This window comes from Elephantulus edwardii, unplaced genomic scaffold (assembly GCF_000299155.1).
Source record: "Elephantulus edwardii isolate Elephantulus edwardi_28Jun2011 unplaced genomic scaffold, EleEdw1.0 scaffold00070, whole genome shotgun sequence".
In the NCBI taxonomy this organism is placed as follows: Eukaryota; Metazoa; Chordata; class Mammalia; order Macroscelidea; family Macroscelididae; genus Elephantulus; species Elephantulus edwardii.
Window position 1 is genome coordinate 16,400,152 of NW_006399820.1, and position 17,686 is coordinate 16,417,837.

The 17,686-nt window shown below is 41.0% G+C and overlaps 1 protein-coding gene across 1 annotated transcript in view; it reads right to left on the reverse strand.

Annotated features, from left to right (window-relative positions):
* GMPR (guanosine monophosphate reductase) overlaps window positions 1-16,350 on the reverse strand; it is a gene marked incomplete at its 5' end in the record, with an annotated part of 49,233 nt that extends 32,883 nt beyond the window's left edge. The window contains 2 exon segments of the mRNA XM_006903607.1: window positions 12,343-12,516; window positions 16,264-16,350. Coding sequence (XP_006903669.1) covers window positions 12,343-12,516; window positions 16,264-16,350 — 261 coding nt within the window.
* Between the last annotated feature and the right edge of the window lie 1,336 nt (window positions 16,351-17,686).

The window sequence follows — 17,686 nt, forward strand, 5'->3', positions numbered from 1 at the left end:
TCATTGAAATGAAAAATAAACAAACTAAATTAAATTTTAAAAAAAAGTACCTCGGGAAAAAAGTAGAAAAGAGGGCTTAAAGCTACTTTAATCAAGAAATAGCACTCGACAATGGAAAATGGCAACCCAGAAAGAAACAAGCAGGAATATAGTATACATTAAAAATCAGTGTGGAAAGGAACAATATTTCAACACATATTGTTGTCATATGCTGTCAGGTTAGTTAGTGTGACAGATGGGAAATCTCCTCCTGTGAGATTTACAGCCTCTAAAACCTGCTGGAAGGTCAGCCATGAGTCAGTTCCAACTCTATGGCACAAACAATTAACAACTCCACGTACAAGATGGTGAAATCTCTCTCTATTCTGGGTGAATGTGCCTGCGAAGCAAGGAGGGTTACACAAATTCTCACATTCTTTGGGCATATTATAAAGACCAGACTTTAGGAAAAAAGATATCATGCTTGGACAAGCAGAAGGTCAGCAAAGAAGATTTCATTACATCATGCTAAGGAAAGAAATCTTTTGCAAATAAAAGATATATTTGCACTCATACTTTTTACCAAAATAAGTTTCAGATGAGTTAAAGCAAAAGCTGTATCTCTTTACCCTCAATTTAGAAGAAAATTCTGAATATTTGTAATAAAAATAAAAGTAAAAAGACAAATACAGACATTTCTGTCTGTATAAAAATAAATCTTTATGTACATTTGAATAAAGTCACACATTATCAACAAAATAATTTTAGTTAATTTTACAATTAATGCTAATTAAATTTAAAGTCAAATTGGATTAACTAATTCTCCAAAGTACTGAAGAGCAATGGTGTCTCTCTGGAGACTAAGGTGCGTCTGATACAGGCCATGGTCTTTGCAATCACTTGTTATGCATCAGAGAGTTAGACAATGACTAAGGAGGACAGAAGGAGAACTGATGCCTTTGAGCTGTGGTGCTGGAGAAGAGTGTTGAGGGAACTAGGGACTGCTAAGAAAACAAACAGATTCATCCTAGAGAGGGTTAAACCAGGCTACTCCTTGGAGGCAAGGATTCTGAGGCTTCAACTGACATACTTTGGACATGTTATAAGGAGGGTCTGGTCCTTGGAGAGGGACATCATGCTTGGGAAGGTGGAGGGACAGGACAGGAGAGGAAGACCCTCTATGAGGTGGATTGATTCAGTGACTGGGGCAAATGGATGGGTGTGTTGGACGCAGTGCGACTGGCACAGGATAGAGCAAGGTTTAGGGCTGTTGTATATAGAGTCACTATGAGTTGCAAGTGACTTGATGGCACATAACAATTAATTCAAATACTTTAACTAATATGACTCTTATGACAGAGTTATGAACCTTAACATAAAGAATGTCTGCAAAGCTACAGGGAAAATGTTAACACTTTATAAAAGAATTGTCAAAGAACAGGGGCAAGCTGACACAAGAAATAAAAATGGCAAATAAAAACAGGGAGACATCCAACCTCAATAATACTCAAACTTAAATTAAGATGCTATTGAGGTACTTCTGTGCCCTCCACACAGTATCAAAGACTATAAATACTAACTTCTAAACAGTAACCATCAGGAAGTCTCTCTGTCTCTCTCCTAACCCCCCACCCTCTCTCTCTGCTTCCCCCTTTCTTACTATCCCTTTTACTTCCTACTGAATAAATATCTACTTTGGTTTTCCTGTAAAGTAATTTATCACTGGGGGGGGGGGGAATGGGTGAGGTGCGTGGAATATGAACATCCTTTGATTAAATAATTATTTTTTTAATCCATTCCAAAGAAATAATGTTATATGAGGTCAAAGGTTTAATTATGAGGATATGCTGCTTTCGACAGTGCAAAACTACAAATGCTTTCCTTAAAAGACAGAATAGTTAAACACAAATAGTTTAACATCATGGAAAAATCCTTAAATGCTTTTATGACAATATTGCTGTTGTTTTGTGCTGCTGAGTCGAAATCAACTCATAACTGACTCTCCAGTGGGTTTCCAGAGGCAGTAAGTCATACAGGAGGAAACTGTCCATCCTTCTCCTGCATTGCTTCTGGTGGGTTTGAACTGCATACCTTTGGGTTTGCTACACAGCTTCTTATCATTGAGACAATGTTAGAGCGAAAAATAAGCAAATAATGTAACAATTATAATTTGGGGGGGGAGTACATATTCAAAATATTATGCCGAAAGCTAACATTTTTCAGGTGGGTGGAGGACTTGTTAAGTGCAGTAAACCGACATACAACAAAACACTTGCAAGTCTGTCAATATTTACACATGTAATTTGGTGGCAATGATCAATTACTGTTTCATCATGCTGTGAAAAGATTGCCACCATCATTTTCCAGATTATTCCACCATTCTTAATGAAAACTGGGTGCCCCCTAAGCAATGACCCCTTCTTCTCCCTTTTCTCCAGCCCTGAACAGGTACTACATTTTAAGTAAAGGAAGATTTTCAGAATATAATGACAAGCCCCAAGAAGAACTAAATGTAATAGGGTCTCCGGAGCAAGGCTCCAACTTCTCTCTCACTTGTTAACCTGCTAAATACAAACAAGAAGTTACTTTAAAGCTTTCTACACAATTTCCTGTTCACTGTTGATACATTTAATTTTTTTATCCATCAACCTGGTGCTGTCTTTTAATCATATTCTTGTCCTTGGCAGTAGAAGGCTAACTTCAGATAAAATGAATGAATTCAAATCTGCTCATGAAGGTTTACCAGGCAGAACCACAGAAGGTCACACAGTAAGACTAAAGGCCTTAAGAAAGGAGATTCTGTGTAGTAACCGAGAGGCTGGTGCCCACCCAGGCGTCTCCCGCCCCGCTACTGCCTGGGTGGCTCCTTAGGGGTGAGGTCACGGTCACTACAGAGAAAGTCACTCTGTGGAAAAACCCCAGAGGGATCCAGGAATGACTCAAGGATGGGGCCCAGTTCCACAAGAATGCTGGATACTGGGAGACAACAGGTAAATTTCCACTAACAGGAACAAAAAAATTTGTGTCTAAGTCTGAAAGCAAGAAGGATAAAAATAAAGGAAAAGTAGTAAAAATTTATCAGAAGTGAGGAGGAAATGACAAGAACATAGTCAGTCTTCCAGGAATGGATGCGTCTATCCCTACCCCCTGAGCCAGTGCTCTAGGCCTGGAGAGTGATATGGTGGAGCAGGAAGCAGCTTGTCAGGGGTGATTAAGAAAGAAGCCAGTTTTATCTTGACAGGAAGCACTTCTTATGCGGAACAAGAACACGATTGTCAGAATATGACCTCATGTAGCAGAAAATTAGACTCAGTCGCTGGGACAGTTACTGCACACTCTTGCGTTGGCCTTTACCAGGTGAGATTAAAGGCAAAGTGGTCTCCGGCCCTGAGGCTACCAGAGATTTAGTGGTAGAATTCTCCCTTTCTACACAGGAGATGTAGGGTCAATTCTCGGCAAGTACACCTCATACACGCTCAGTATGTGTGTGTTGCAGTGATGCAGAACAAGTTTCAATGGAGATAACAAACCAAGAGAGATTAAGAAGAAAGGTCTGGCAATCTGCTCCCCAAAACCAGTCAATTAAAACCATATGGATCACAAGAGTGTGATCTGCAGTGAATCATGGGGATGGTGCAAGGCAGGGTAGTACTTTATTGTAAGAAGCCAACTTGACAGCAGTTAACAATATAAGGTGATTGAGACATCCCTCATTGTAGCTGTTTCTATAGGAACCAGGGAGTAGCAGACTCCACCAAGGCAATAACCACCTTTTCTGACACATGAGCTGAGTTTGCTTTGTGATTCTCAGGGAAAAGCATCATCTGAATCTCGGAGGCCACTTACTGCTTTCTAGCAGTTTTAATCCGCACTACTTGCACAGACAGAATGAAAATATAAAATGCTGGTCCCACGAGCTATGAGATGACCATCACACAACCTCTTTCTTTTAGTAAGGCATCTCTGCGGGTGAGTCCCACACGACCCCATCTCTGCACATATTTTGAAGGTAGGTGTCTGACTCTCTAGAAAGAGCCTGGGATCAAGCAGTTTATCTAAATGCCTCAGAACTTTGTCTGACCAAGACTGCTGGACTAAGAATGCAGGCCAGTAGATAAGCCATAGCGATGCTGGAAAATTCCGAGGACACTCCCTGTGGCTTTCCAGGGACTGGCCAACAGTGGCTAAGAATTGGCACCAGTGGTACAGATTTGGGCTTTAATCTCTCCAGGTCACATATGACTTTACAGACCCACCTCCCAGGACTAGGTCTGAAAGTAGATAATCCCTAATTAATTCCCAATGCCAATATGTACTCCTATTCACCCCAGCCGGCCTGAGTGGGCAGCCCCAAAACTGCAGTGACCGTGGTGTACAAAGCAGACCCTGGACTCAGGCCAACCACTGTTATCTCTCAGTGACTGTGTGATCCTGGGAAAATTCCCTGCCCTCTCCAACACTGTTCCATATCAGTAAGATATGCCTGCCTCAAAGATTTGTATCATTAAAAAAGAAGTACCTAATATATAGCAGCAGGAAGCTCTGGTGGCCTAGTGGGTAAAGCATTGTTCTGTCAACTCAAAATCAAGAGGTTCAAATCTACTAGCTGCTCTATGAGAGAGAGATGGGCAATCTCTTTCTGTGCAATTTACAACCTCTGAAACCCCACTGGAGTGTCAGCTATGAGTTGGTTCTGACTGGACAGCAATGAAAAACAAGAGTACACAGCAGCAACCTTATTCCATGTGCCCAGAATGATCTAGAATAGAAGATACACTGTCCTCTTTCTTCTCCTCAAGCAACTGGTTATATAAGTTGTTACACTCTTTGCTCAGTCAATACCTCTTCAGGACTCTCTTCCCCAGAAGTCCTACTTCTCCTTACCCATAAGCGGCAAGGTTTGCCTTGGGTGAAAGGGAAGGAGAATTGATGTAAATGTAAACTCAGGCTACTCTGGGAACAGGAAACACTCAGCCCCACTCCTAGTGCAGGCCTGACACTGCCAGCCTCCATTAGTCCACTGCATCTGGCCAATCCTAACATTCACAAGATGCCTCTTCATTGCAAACATTTGGCAAATGTGTCTTCATTCTTACAATGCCTCTGAGAGCATGAGGGAAATGATTCTCAAAAGCTCCATGGAGCAAGAGCATTGGAATGCTGGAGGTTTCTTGATGAATCATAGATTTCAGAGGTCAGTGAAGGAAAAGAATGCTTTGCCCAAGTCTCCTATTCCTTGCTGGGAAAAACAACCAGAGCCAATAAAACGAACCTCAGGGCCAAGCAGCAGTGGCGGGCCCAGAGAGCTTTGGGAACTGCAATAATCTCCTCTCCTGGCCTCATTGCTCCCTAACAACCCACCAGGTCTGCACTGGCAGCAATGTCCATTCCCGGGGCCACTCTGTCTCCCTCTCACCTGCAATGCCCACCGACCTAGTCCTTTGTCCCTCAGGGGTGGGACAGGGGCTCTGGGGGCTCTCAGCAGGGTCAGCTGTGAAGACAACTCTTTTTTTAATATTTTTCAAATTTATTATTAATTTCAATGAAAATTTACAGAGACTTTGGATTAGCATTTATTCATTGTTGTACTTTTCTCCCCTCCCAACATTCCCCCCTAGTACACTACCCTCTTGGAAAAGTAAAAGAAAAATTCTTTCATTGTTTTACAATCCTACCCCCCAGGTCCACTCCACTATGCAGCCTTTGCTCTAGACTTCTGTCATGACAAAAATACTTAATCACATATCCCTTCTAAACAGTTTTCTCCCTCATCTGTTTCAATGTAGTATACATTATTGAACTCATCTTTCTCAGTCTCCCCCCACCCCGAGGTCAGTCCTATTTTACAACAGTGGCACCATGCAGTACTTGTCCTTTTGTGACCGAGATACTTCACTCAGCATAATGTCCTCCAGGGTCACCCATTTTGAATAATATTGCATGAGTTCCTTGTTTGTCAATGAAACGTAGTATTCCATCGTGTGACTGTACCACAGCTTCTCTAGCCATTCGTTTGTTGATGGGCACTTAGGTTGTTTCCAACTCCTTGCTATTGTGAATAAAGCCACGATAAACATGGGTATACATATATCTGCTTGGATGTCAGTTATGGTCTCTTTGGGGTATATTCCCAGTAGTGGAATTGCTGGGTCAAATGGTATCTCTATTTGTAACTTTTTGAGAAAGCGCCATACCGCCTTCCACGGTGGTTGCACCAGAAGACAACTTCTGGTCATCAGCTATTTGGAGCCTGCATGGGAACTCTCCAGGGCTTTGTGGTGATCAATTTGCAGTGTCAGCTTGCCTAAGCTGAGGTGTCCAGCTCTTTGGTCAATCAATAGAGTACATGTGGCCTTGACGGTATTTCAATGTGTTTGAACTGAACATGTCCTGAAGTACGGCAGATTACTCTCCAAAATGTAAGCATGCTTTGTCTAACCACATGAAGGTCTTAAATGGTTAAAACTAGTTTTCAGAAGGAAAATTCTGTCTCGCAATTGTAACATAGATATCCTGCTAGTGATTCCAGCTTGTTGTCTGACACACAGATTTTTTAAGTTGTCAGCCTCCAGAAGCAAAGCCACCTTGAGAGAACAAAGTACATATAATAGAATGTCAAAGAGCTGGAGTTGGCATTTAAAAAGGGAAGAATTCACTTGGCATTTCTAAAGTTGAAAGACCTGAAAAATAAATTCAAGTCTTGAGTTGCAATACTGAGAAATGCTAAGGGCAAAATATTGAATGATGCAGAAAACATCAAAAGAAGATGGAAGTAAAACACAAAGTCACTATACCAACAAAGAATTGGTTGACAATGAAAAATTTCAGCAAGTATCCTATGAACAAGAGACGACAGTAATGAAGGAGATGTCCAAGCTTCAGAGAAAGCACTAGCTAAAAATAAGGACCTAGGAATTGAGAGAATACCAATTGACATGTTTTTAATAGCAAATGCAGCCCTAGACATGTTCATCAGTCCATACCAGGAAATTTGGAGGACTAGCTGCTTGGTAACTTACTGAGAAAGATATTTGTTACCATTCCCAAGAAAGGTAATCCAACAGAATCTGAAATTATCAAAACATATCATTAATATCACATGCAAGCAAAATTATGCTGAAGATTATCCAAAAATGGCTAAACAGTACATTTACAGAAAACTGCTAGAAGTTCAAGCTGGGTTTAGAAGAGGCCATGGCATCATAGATATCATTGCTGATATCAGATGAACTCTGGCTGAAAACAGAGACTATCAGAAGAATGTCTATGTTTTTTGACTATACAAAGGCATTTGACCATGTGGATCATAAGAAACTATAGCTAACACTGAAGAATGAAAATCCAAAACCACTAGATTATGCTCATATAAAACCTAGACCTAGACCAAGAAGCTATTGTCCAAAAAGAGCAAGTGAACACTGCATGATTTAAAATCAGGAAATGTGTATGCCAAGAGTGTGTCCTTTCTCTGTATCTATTTAACCAGTGCTGAGAAAATCATTCAAGAAGTTGGACTCTGTGAAGAAGAATATGACCTCAGGATCACAGGAAGACTAATCAACAACCTGTGTTATGCAGATGATACAATCTTGCTTGCCTAAAATGAGGAGGACTTAAATTGCTTGCTGCAGAAGATCAGACTACAGCCTTCCTCATGAATTGCATCTCAACATTAAGAAGACAAAAATCCTCACCAGTGGACTGATAAATAGCATCATGATAGCTTTTGAAGAAGAAAATATTCAAATTGTCAATGATTTGTCTTACTTAGATTCATAATCAACAGCCCTGTTAAGGACTTCTCCAAATTACTGAGGAGCAGTGATGTCATTTTGAAGACTAAGGAGCGCCTGATTCAGATCATGGACTTTTTAATCACTTGCTTTGTATCTGAGAGCTGGGCAATGATTAAGGATGACAGAAGAAGTGATGCCTTTGAGTTGTGGTGTTGGAGAAAAGTATTGAATATTTCATGAACTGCCAAAAATACAAACCAATATGTCTTGGCTCTTTGGAGGCAAGGATGGGAAGCTTCTTATCACATAGCTTGTGCACGTTGCTAAAAGAGCTAACCTCTTGTAAAAGGATATCTTGCTTGGAGGGGTGGAGGGTTAGTGAAAGACAGGAAGACCCCCATGGAGATGGGGTGACATGGTGACTGCAGCAATAGGCTCAAATGTATAGAGAAAATTAGGATAGTACAGGATAAGATAGGGCTCAGAGCTATTGTTCACTGGAACACGGAGTCACAGTTGACTCAATGGCACCTGACAACAACAAGAAGTTAACTCTGGTGATGTCGTACATAGGGATTTGTGCTGTTAACTCAAAGGCACAGCTCTCTGGCAGTTCAAATCCACCAGCCACTCTGTGGGAGAAAGATGAGCAATCGCCTCCCCTGTGACTTAAAAGCCTCTGAAACCTGTTGGAGGGTTGGCAATGAGTTGGTCCTGACTACAGGACAACAATGAATGAGTCTCTACAACCATGTGAGCCAATTTCTTGAGTTGATTAATCTCCAATCTCTCTCAATATGTATATGTATATGTATATGTATATGTATATGTATGTGTGTGTATATGTGTATGTATATTTATGTGTGTATGTGTATGTGTATGTATACATATATGTATATGTATACGTATATAAATAAAAACACACACATATGAGCTCAAACTCACTGCCATCAAGTCAGAATCAACTCATCGCTAACTTGCCATGAGGCTTCAGAGTTGTAAACGGCATAAAAAAAAGGCTGTCCATCTTTCTCCCTTGGAGTTACTGGTAGATTCAAACCACCGGAGTAGCTTGGCTTTGGGGTGAGCAGTGCAATTCCCTATGGACTACATCACTAGAGCTCTATATATTCCGTGTGTGAGTGAGTGTGTGTGTGTGAGAGAGAGTGAAAGAGAGAGAGAAAGAGAGAGTGTGTGTGTGTATGTGTGTGTGTGTGTACTCCAGTGGATCAGTGGTAAGGAATTTCATTTGTACCCCATCAAGCATTTCTAATCCACAGCAGCTCTGGGAGAAGGATGGACCATGTCCTCCCAAGTGTTTCACAGACTCTGAACTGGTCAGCTATGAACTGTTAAGGATTTCATCTCACTTGGATCCACAATCAACATCCTTGGTACTACCAGTCAAGAGAGAAGAGATGTACTGTTTTGGACAAGTCAGCCATCAATGACTTTTTAAAAATGCTTAAGAACAATGAAGTCAGTTTGGAAACTGATATGCACCTGATTCAGGCTTTGGTCTTTTCCATTACTTGGTATGCATCCAAAAGCTGGACAGTTAATAAGGATGACAAAAGAATTGATGCCTTCGAGTTGTGGTGTTGGAGAAGAGTATTCAATATCCCATGGACTGTCTAAAGAACAAAGAGGTATGTCTTGGAAATAGTGCAGCTGGAATGCTACTTGGAGGCATAGACCACAAAGCTTTGTCTCATACTTTGGACAGGTTGCTTGAAGAGGCTTTTCCTTGGAAAAGGATATCATGCTTGGAAGGATGGCAAGTCAGCAAAAGAAAGACCCTCATTGAGACAGATTGACAGGTTACTACAGCAACAGGCTTGAATGTATCAGAGATGGTGAGGATGGCACAGGAGAGGACAGGATTTGTATCTGTTGTTCACAGGGTGGCTATGAGTTATAGTCAAATCCAAGGGCACTTAACAATAACAACATACCCACACACACATATGGGAACTGCTTTCAAGTCAATTTGAACTCATAGCAACTTTATGTTTATAGACTAGAACTGTCCTTCTTAAAGTTTCCAAGAGCTGATTTTTTTTTTGGAAAGAGATCATCAGACCTTTGTTCCAATCTCCAATGTGTCTATCAGTGGTCCCCAATCTCCAACCTTTTGGTAGCAGTTGAGCACAGAGACTATTTGAACCACATAGGGACTTCTTACCATTTAAATAAGACTAAAACATTAGAAACTTAATGGCTTTCTTGGGAATGCATAGGTAGGTGATAAAACCAAAAACATGTAAGCAAGGGAATGATTCCTAGAGTCACAAAGGTGGTCTCCTTGGCAGTGGAGGGAGCTTCTGCAGGTGAGTGGTCCCAATCATGAAGGGACATAAATGTAAATACATGAAGTTGTATCCATTTTATAACTTTAATATTTTATAACTACATTGATTCAATTTTCTGTATCTATATTGAATATTACTTTTTTTTTAAAAAAATGCACTGTTAGAAAAAAATTAAAGCAGCCACCAAGTGGCCTCATGAAGTCTATGAAGCAAGGCAAGTCCATGATGTGGAAGATGAATCAATCTTCTGACACTGGCACAACTGGTTGAACTGGGGCAATTTTTAAAAACTTTTTGTGTATGCTGTAAGTGAAAATTTCCAGAGCAATTTGGTTTTCCATGCAATCATTGATACATATTTTGGGTTATGACATTAATTGCAGTACCCACATTGTGGCAGCACTCTTCCTACTTCTTCCCTGTGTTGTTTGTTTCCATTCACCCTTTCTACCCCTTCTTGCCTCCTAAACTTTCTCCCTGGACAAATGCTGTTCTTTTAATCTCATCTGGTTGACCATTCTAAGGAATGAGTACCTCCCTCGTGTTACTACCATTTGCTTAGAGGTTTGTCTATGGTTTAGTTAAAAGTTGAGCCAAGGGTTAAATCTAATTACCTAGGATAATTCTTAATCCTTTCTCTTCCCCCATAAGAGAAAAGCACAAAAGTACTAAAAACTATTTGGAAGTCCTCCAACGAAAGATTTAACTGTATTAACAAATAATTCCTGTACCCCAAAAGCAAAGATTAGTACATTCAAAGAGGAGAGGGGTGAGTAAATTATCTGTCATCCCTACACTTCAAGAGCAATAAAGTAAAACTGAAATACTTGTGAGCTACCATCCTAGGTCTCTTCCCATCCAGGGTCAAAAGAAAGAAAAAACCAAAGACACATGGAAATAGCCCAAAGAACTAATGGATCATGCAAACTTCAGTCTCTAGGACTCTAAATGCAGAAAAATTAGATAGTGTCTGGCTGCCATGACCTACCACTCTGAAAGGGATCACATTACAAGATCCCAGATGGAATGGGAGAAAAATGTAGAATAAAACTTTAAAGTAATTAACAAAAAGCTAGGCTTATTGGTTGAACAGAGGCTGGTAGAACCCCTGATACCATGGCTTCTAGCCACTTTTCAAGAATGGGCAGAATTCATCCCATGGCTTAATTTTCAGCCAAAAAAATAAGTCTATACAGGGCACAACAGAGGTGTGTAATCCTTCAAATAATGTACCATTTGACCTCAGGGTCAATGCTTGCCCAAGAATAAATTGTAGGAGGCAAGAAGAGATAGGAAAGGGGAATGGGGATGGGACACACAGGGAAAATAAGAAGGATGCTGTTACCTTATGAGAACTGTCAGGAAACAGAAGTGTGTATTTGGAGTGGAACAGAGAACTGATTTCCTCTGTAAGACTTCACTCACTCACTTACTCACATACACAAACACACACATAAGCACAGAGGGACACTATATTTACATAATTTTAATACAGAGCTCTTTCCAAGTGCTCAAGTTTAACCCCCACTGTTTCTACTTCCGTTTTCTGTAATCCAACTTTGCTTCTTTCTCTTTTTTTCCACAGCAGTAACAAATACACATTCCAACTAGCTTATTTAGGAAAGGTGTTAACTTGGAGGGGGCAGGAAGAGTCCAGAAACAAAGGTCTTGGACAGAATAACACACCAAGATTTTTGCAACCAGTACCAAGCTGTTGTAAAATGTTCAGGCTGTAGATTTTAACTCTAGAACAGAATTACCTATTACCCACTAGGAGTGGGACACAGAGGGCATAAAAATGTCCAACTGATGAAGCCCAGGTCTATGTTCACAATTTTAAAATAAACGTTTTGTTAATAAGTGTGACACATGGTAAAAAGCATTTGATGCTATTTTACAAAGGGTAGGAGCCAAACCCCTTATGATCGAGATTTTAATTTTTAACAGAGAGAAGAACAAGTTATTCAATCTTCCATACCTGCTGTCCTTTTCTTAATGGTCCTCAATTCACAAAAATTCATTACATTGAGACAGAACTGACTCATAGCTGAGTCTCCAGTGGGTTTCTGAGGGTGGAGGATAAACAGGAAGAGATTGTTCATGTATCTCCCTAGGAACCACTGGTGTATTGGGACAGCCTTGGATTAGCAAATCAACTCCCTATCAGAAAACTACACCATCAAAATCCCCTGGTCCTTAATTAGTCTTCAATTAAGAGGGCACTGGCAGCTCTGAAGGGAATATATAGCCCACCTTCAACACCTTGAAAACTCTCTCTGTGCTACCCCACATAGAGAATGCTCCACCATACCTACCATAATGGTGTGCTCTGGAAATCTGGCCCGAACGAGCTTCACAAACTCCACAAAATGTTCCGAGTACCCATTGGCCACATCCAGGCAGATAAACTTAACCTCAGGCACAGCTTCCAGGATGCTGCTCATCTTCTCCAGATCATTCTGCCCACTGCCCGAGCTTACGGCTACATGCTGTGCCAAAAGAAGCCAAAGAAGACAGACATCAGTGACAGTATTTGCAAACCAGAACCCATCATCCTGGAACCAATATCATGAGCCTCTGAGGTCTATTCTGATCACAAACACAGCAGACAAGCTCAAGAAATGCATTATAGAAGAGGCAAAGGAGATTCGTTCATTACAATCTCAGCTTTGATTCTGTTATGTTCCTCATCATTAAATTGCATGTATACCTGGAGCTCTACCACAGAATCTTTCCTGTAAACACACTTTGCTAGTTTGGAAACCTGCTCCTTGGCTTTAGTTTTATTTTCTCACTTTCCAGGTGGAGTTCTACTGGTATGAATGTAGTGTTAAATGCACTCGATTCAAGGGCAGGTAAGAGAGAAGAGATGGGAAGGCTGTCCTGGAGGAGAAGAGAAGCTTGAAGACCAAAGGAGACCAGTCACCTTCAGGCTTCTTCATATCAAAGATGCGATCTTAAACCAGAGCTTCTTGCTTGAGGATAGAGAGGAGTAAGGCGGAAGCATTCAAAATTCCTGAGAAATCTCTTCATTTTCACTTCCAGTAAATTACTGACAAGACATGCAGATTTTTAACCTGCACGGTTAAAATCCTTCCCATCAAAGGAATAAAATGTCTCAACACATAAGAGGAAGTGAGCCTAAAAATGACCTTAAACTGTCCCCTCTGAGTCCTAAGTCTGAAGCCAGCATGCCCTCAACAGTCATGTCTCTCCCCAGCCTCCACAGCTTCCATACCTCTGAAACTTGCTGCTATTCTTTCTCTGAAATTTGACCCTAGAAAGGGTTTGTTGTCAGTAATGTGAACCTCAGTGAAGCCACACAATGGATCTCTGACTGAGAAAGTAGCTCACCTTTCATAGAAATATTTATAGCTTTGCTCTTATCCCTAAATCCTTAACTGCAGATGAGGAATATCCCTCCTATTTTAGGGAGCTCTTGAGGCACAGTGGTTAAAGCCACCAGTGAAAGATGAGACAGTCTGCTTCCATGAGGACAATGGCCTTGGAAACCCTATGCGACAATGCTTCTGTGATGTCAGGGTCACTGGGTATAGCGAGAATCAAGTAAGTGGCCACAGGTTTGATTATTCTTGAGAAAAAGAAAATCACAGCAATGCTCTGAAAAAAAATGTAAATGTGAAAAAAATATAAAAGCACCCATGATATAGTTGATTTTCTCTATGTATTCATTTTCCATTATTAACAAACTACCATTTGTCAACCCAATCCAGCCCTTCTTATTCCTCCCAGAAGAGCTCTATCATCTTTTTTATTTACCTGTTCAGTAGTTTCAAAGGTGATTGTTGTGCTGTGTCACTGAGAGAGAACTAACCCATAGCTGACCCTCCAGGGGTTTTCAGAGGCAGTAAATTCCACAGGAAGAGACTGCTTATTCTTCTCCCACAGAGAATGGTGGATTTGAACCTCGTGTCTTTGGGATTGCAGCGCAGCTTCTTACTACTGTTGTTTTTGATAAATGCCATCAATGACTCATAGCGACCCGATGAACAAGACCTGAGGTCTTTTTATAACTATGGCCATTTCTCAACGTTCATAGAGTTTCTAGAGGCATGTTGTCTAGGAAGTGGATGACACCGGAAAACTCTACACAGAAGTTCTAATCGGCTACTATGAGGAGGAGTTGGCTTGATGGCAACTGTTGCTGTTAGGTGCCTTTGGGTTTGTAGCATAGCTTCGTACCACTAAAGCCAACAGAGCTCCCTGTTAAAGGTTTGTACGTGGAATTTCAGACAGTTTGGTTTTTCTTCAAAGGGGGTAAATAAACTAAATTGTAGATGAATGAGCTTAGATGAATGTTTCCATAAGCAGTTTAGAGGAATAATTGTACAAGGGCACTTGGTGATGAAGGCTAGCAACACATTGCGAAAATTTACCTGAAAGAGGCCAAAGGTTTAACAAGCAAAACCCAACCCCTCTACTGTAGTCCAAGTTTCTGACTCCTGGTAACACTCCATTAGGTGTCATCCTTCTCTCTCGGAGCACATGGTGAATTCAAACTGCCAACTTCTCAGTTAGTGGCCCACCACTTAACCTTCCACACAACCAAGCTCCATATAAAAACAGCAACAACAACAAAATCATTGCTCCTTAAATTCTACTATAAGCTTAGAGAGGGAAAGAAGGTGCAAACACCTATAATACATTTGAATACAAGAAGGCAAAAAAGTTAATGGCCGACTTTAGTCCCAGATTTATTTTATCTCCAAAATCACCTCCTCACTTATAAAGACATAATTAAAGCATGGTATTAGCAACAGCAAAAAAGTGTAAATCAGAAAGAGTTGAAGTTGTTTTCCAATCACAATAGGAATACAGAAGGGAAAGTCTCTTGTGGAGATAAACGTCTTTGCTGGCACTTGCTCAGGCTCAGAAAACGCTGGGAGCAAAGTCAAGACTGTTGCACTGAGACTTGTCTTTATTAAAATTCTTTAAAAAAATCTTACTAAGACATAACTCATCTACCATACAAATCATTCATCTAAAATGTACAAGTCAATATTTTCCTTCTGTTCATAGACTTGTGCACCTAACAGCACTATGTTATTTTTTGTTTGTTTTCTTTTTCCATATTATTTTATTTTTTAAATTGTTCTTGTGATTTGGGTAAAGGTTTACAAAGGAAATTAGTTCTCTACGCAACCACTCATACACGTTTTGTTACATGCCATAGACGGCAATCCTCACAATGTAGCACCATCACTCATCCTGCTTATTAGTACTTCATTTCTTTTTATGAGAAAATAATCCATTGTGCAGACACGTCATGTCTTCTTTATCCTTTCATGTGCTGATGAGATATTTGGATTGTTTTTCCTTTGGGCTATTGTAATGAACACTGGTGTACAAGTTCCTACAGGGACATATGTTTTCCATTTATCCTGTGTATACACTGAGGCATAGAATTGCTGAGTCATATAGTGTCTCTCTTTAATCTTTGAAGGAACTGCCAGACTGCTTGTCCAAACCCACTGCCCGGTTTCAGTACCTCTCCCTGGTAGTGTCTGAGGACTCCAAGTTCTCCAAAGCCTCAACACTTGCTATTATCTATCCTTTCAATAATAGTCATCCTATTCAGTATATACGGAGAAGCTTCGTCTCACATACTTTGAGCTTGTTGCTAGGATAGGCTATTCCTTGAAGAAGGACATCATGCATGGATAGGTAGAGGGATGGCAAAGGAGAGCAACACTCTCAACTAGGTGGACTGACACAGTGACTACAGCAATGGGCTCAAGCGTGTCAGAGATTGTGAGGATAGCACAGACTGGCACAGGGTTCAGATCTGTTGTTCATAGGGTCGCTATGAGTCACACTCGACATTACTGAACAATAAGTTGGTATAATGAGTTTTACACTAACTTAAAAATGACTGTTTACAGCTAACTATTTTTTTCTACAGCCAAGAGACATGATCAGATGAGATTCATCTCAAAATACCTGGCGGAAAACAAGTCTTCCCAAACCTCTTGAGATATAATAAGAAAACAGTCACTTCTTGCAGGTGAGTCCCAACAGCTTCTTAGCACTACATAGAACAGGCTTCTTCAGCTGAATTCTGGCAATAATGCAGAGCTGGGGATCTCTATTTCCTTTCTCTAGATCTTTCCTGAACTCAGAACCAGAGACTTGTTTCTGTTTATCTGCTGTCAGTTAAGATCTCTGAAGTCACTCCTGCCCTGGTACCATGTGCAAATTATAGTGAGGCTTCATACCTGCAAGCATTCTGGGTGCTTCTTGGCAAAAAGCTTCCAGTCATCCAGGGTGTAATGCTTATGAATGGCTGTAAACATGCAGTGCTAGGAAACAAAAGAACATTATTAGAATAAGAAGCCAGAGGAGATATTTCCTCCCCCGCCCCATGGACTGCATGCAGTATCTAAGCATTTGGGCTTCTGTCATTCACATTTAAATGGATTTGAATGTGCTTCTAGCAGCTAAAAAATAAAACAAAACCAGACAAAGGTGTCTCCAGTGCAACTGTAAACTGTGCTTGGCATTTTGATCTGATTAGATGGTACTGCACTGGGGACTTTTGAGGCTCTGCCAGGAGGCAGGCGGAGATAAAAGCCAGATCCCTGAGGCCTGCTGCAGGGGCTCCAGCTCCCACCCGCACTGGAGCTGGGCCAAGGGCAGCAGAGACAGCGATAAAGAAGAAGAGAACCAGCACAAAACTGTCCTTTTCTTTCTCACTGCCATCAAGTTGGAACTCACTCATAGCGGACCCCACACTGGGTTTCTGATGGTTGTAAATCACAGAGGAGAAGAACTGCTCTTCTTTTCCACTGGGAGCTGCTGGTAGATATGAACAACTAGAGAGGTTTAGTCTTTGGATTAGCAGAACAACTCTCTTCAGCCTACACCAGCAGAGTTCTATCAGAGAACCTGACTAAAGTAAACAGTGTGATAAAGGCTCCCACCCTGCATAAGCATTCCCACCTTTACTCCAAAAAATATTCCTCAATGTTAGATAGAAAGAGAGCTGAGTGAGATAGAAAAGAAGTTGATCCCAAGTTATGAAAAGGCCTTGGACCTGATTGGGATGCCAGGTGACCGCACACAGAAAAGATCAGAATGGTGTCCAGGCAGACAAAAGCAGTTTATTTTTACACGGGCTCTTAAGGAGATTAAGAAAGGGTGGTTGTTTGCTCAGGAATTTGGGGACAGGGTATTATCAGGATGTGACTGAGTCCAAGGCCCAATTTGGTTCTGGCTGGCTAGTAACCTTGCCAGGTTATGGTCAGGCCTTATCAAGACAGTGTTAGGCCTCCTCAAGGCATGGTCAGGTTGGAGGAACTGTTACATTCTTCCTCCACTTGAACTCAATTCCATCAAGTTAGAACCTACTCATAGCTGATCTTTCAGCAGATTTTCAGAGGTGAAAAATCTCACTGGAGGATACTGCTCATCTTTCTCCCATGGAGCAGCTGGTGGATTCCAATAACCTGCATTTCGTTTGACAGCACAGCTCCTTACCCAAGAGGCCACAGGAGTTCTCCACATCTAAAACTTCTGACTCTAGAATTCTAAGACTGGACAATCTTCCACTCTGGGAATGCTAGAAGTAGATATTGCCTGGCTCTTAGCAAATGGTTAGGTTTCTGTGCACTCTGTCTCACTGAAAAGAAGTCTTTCTTA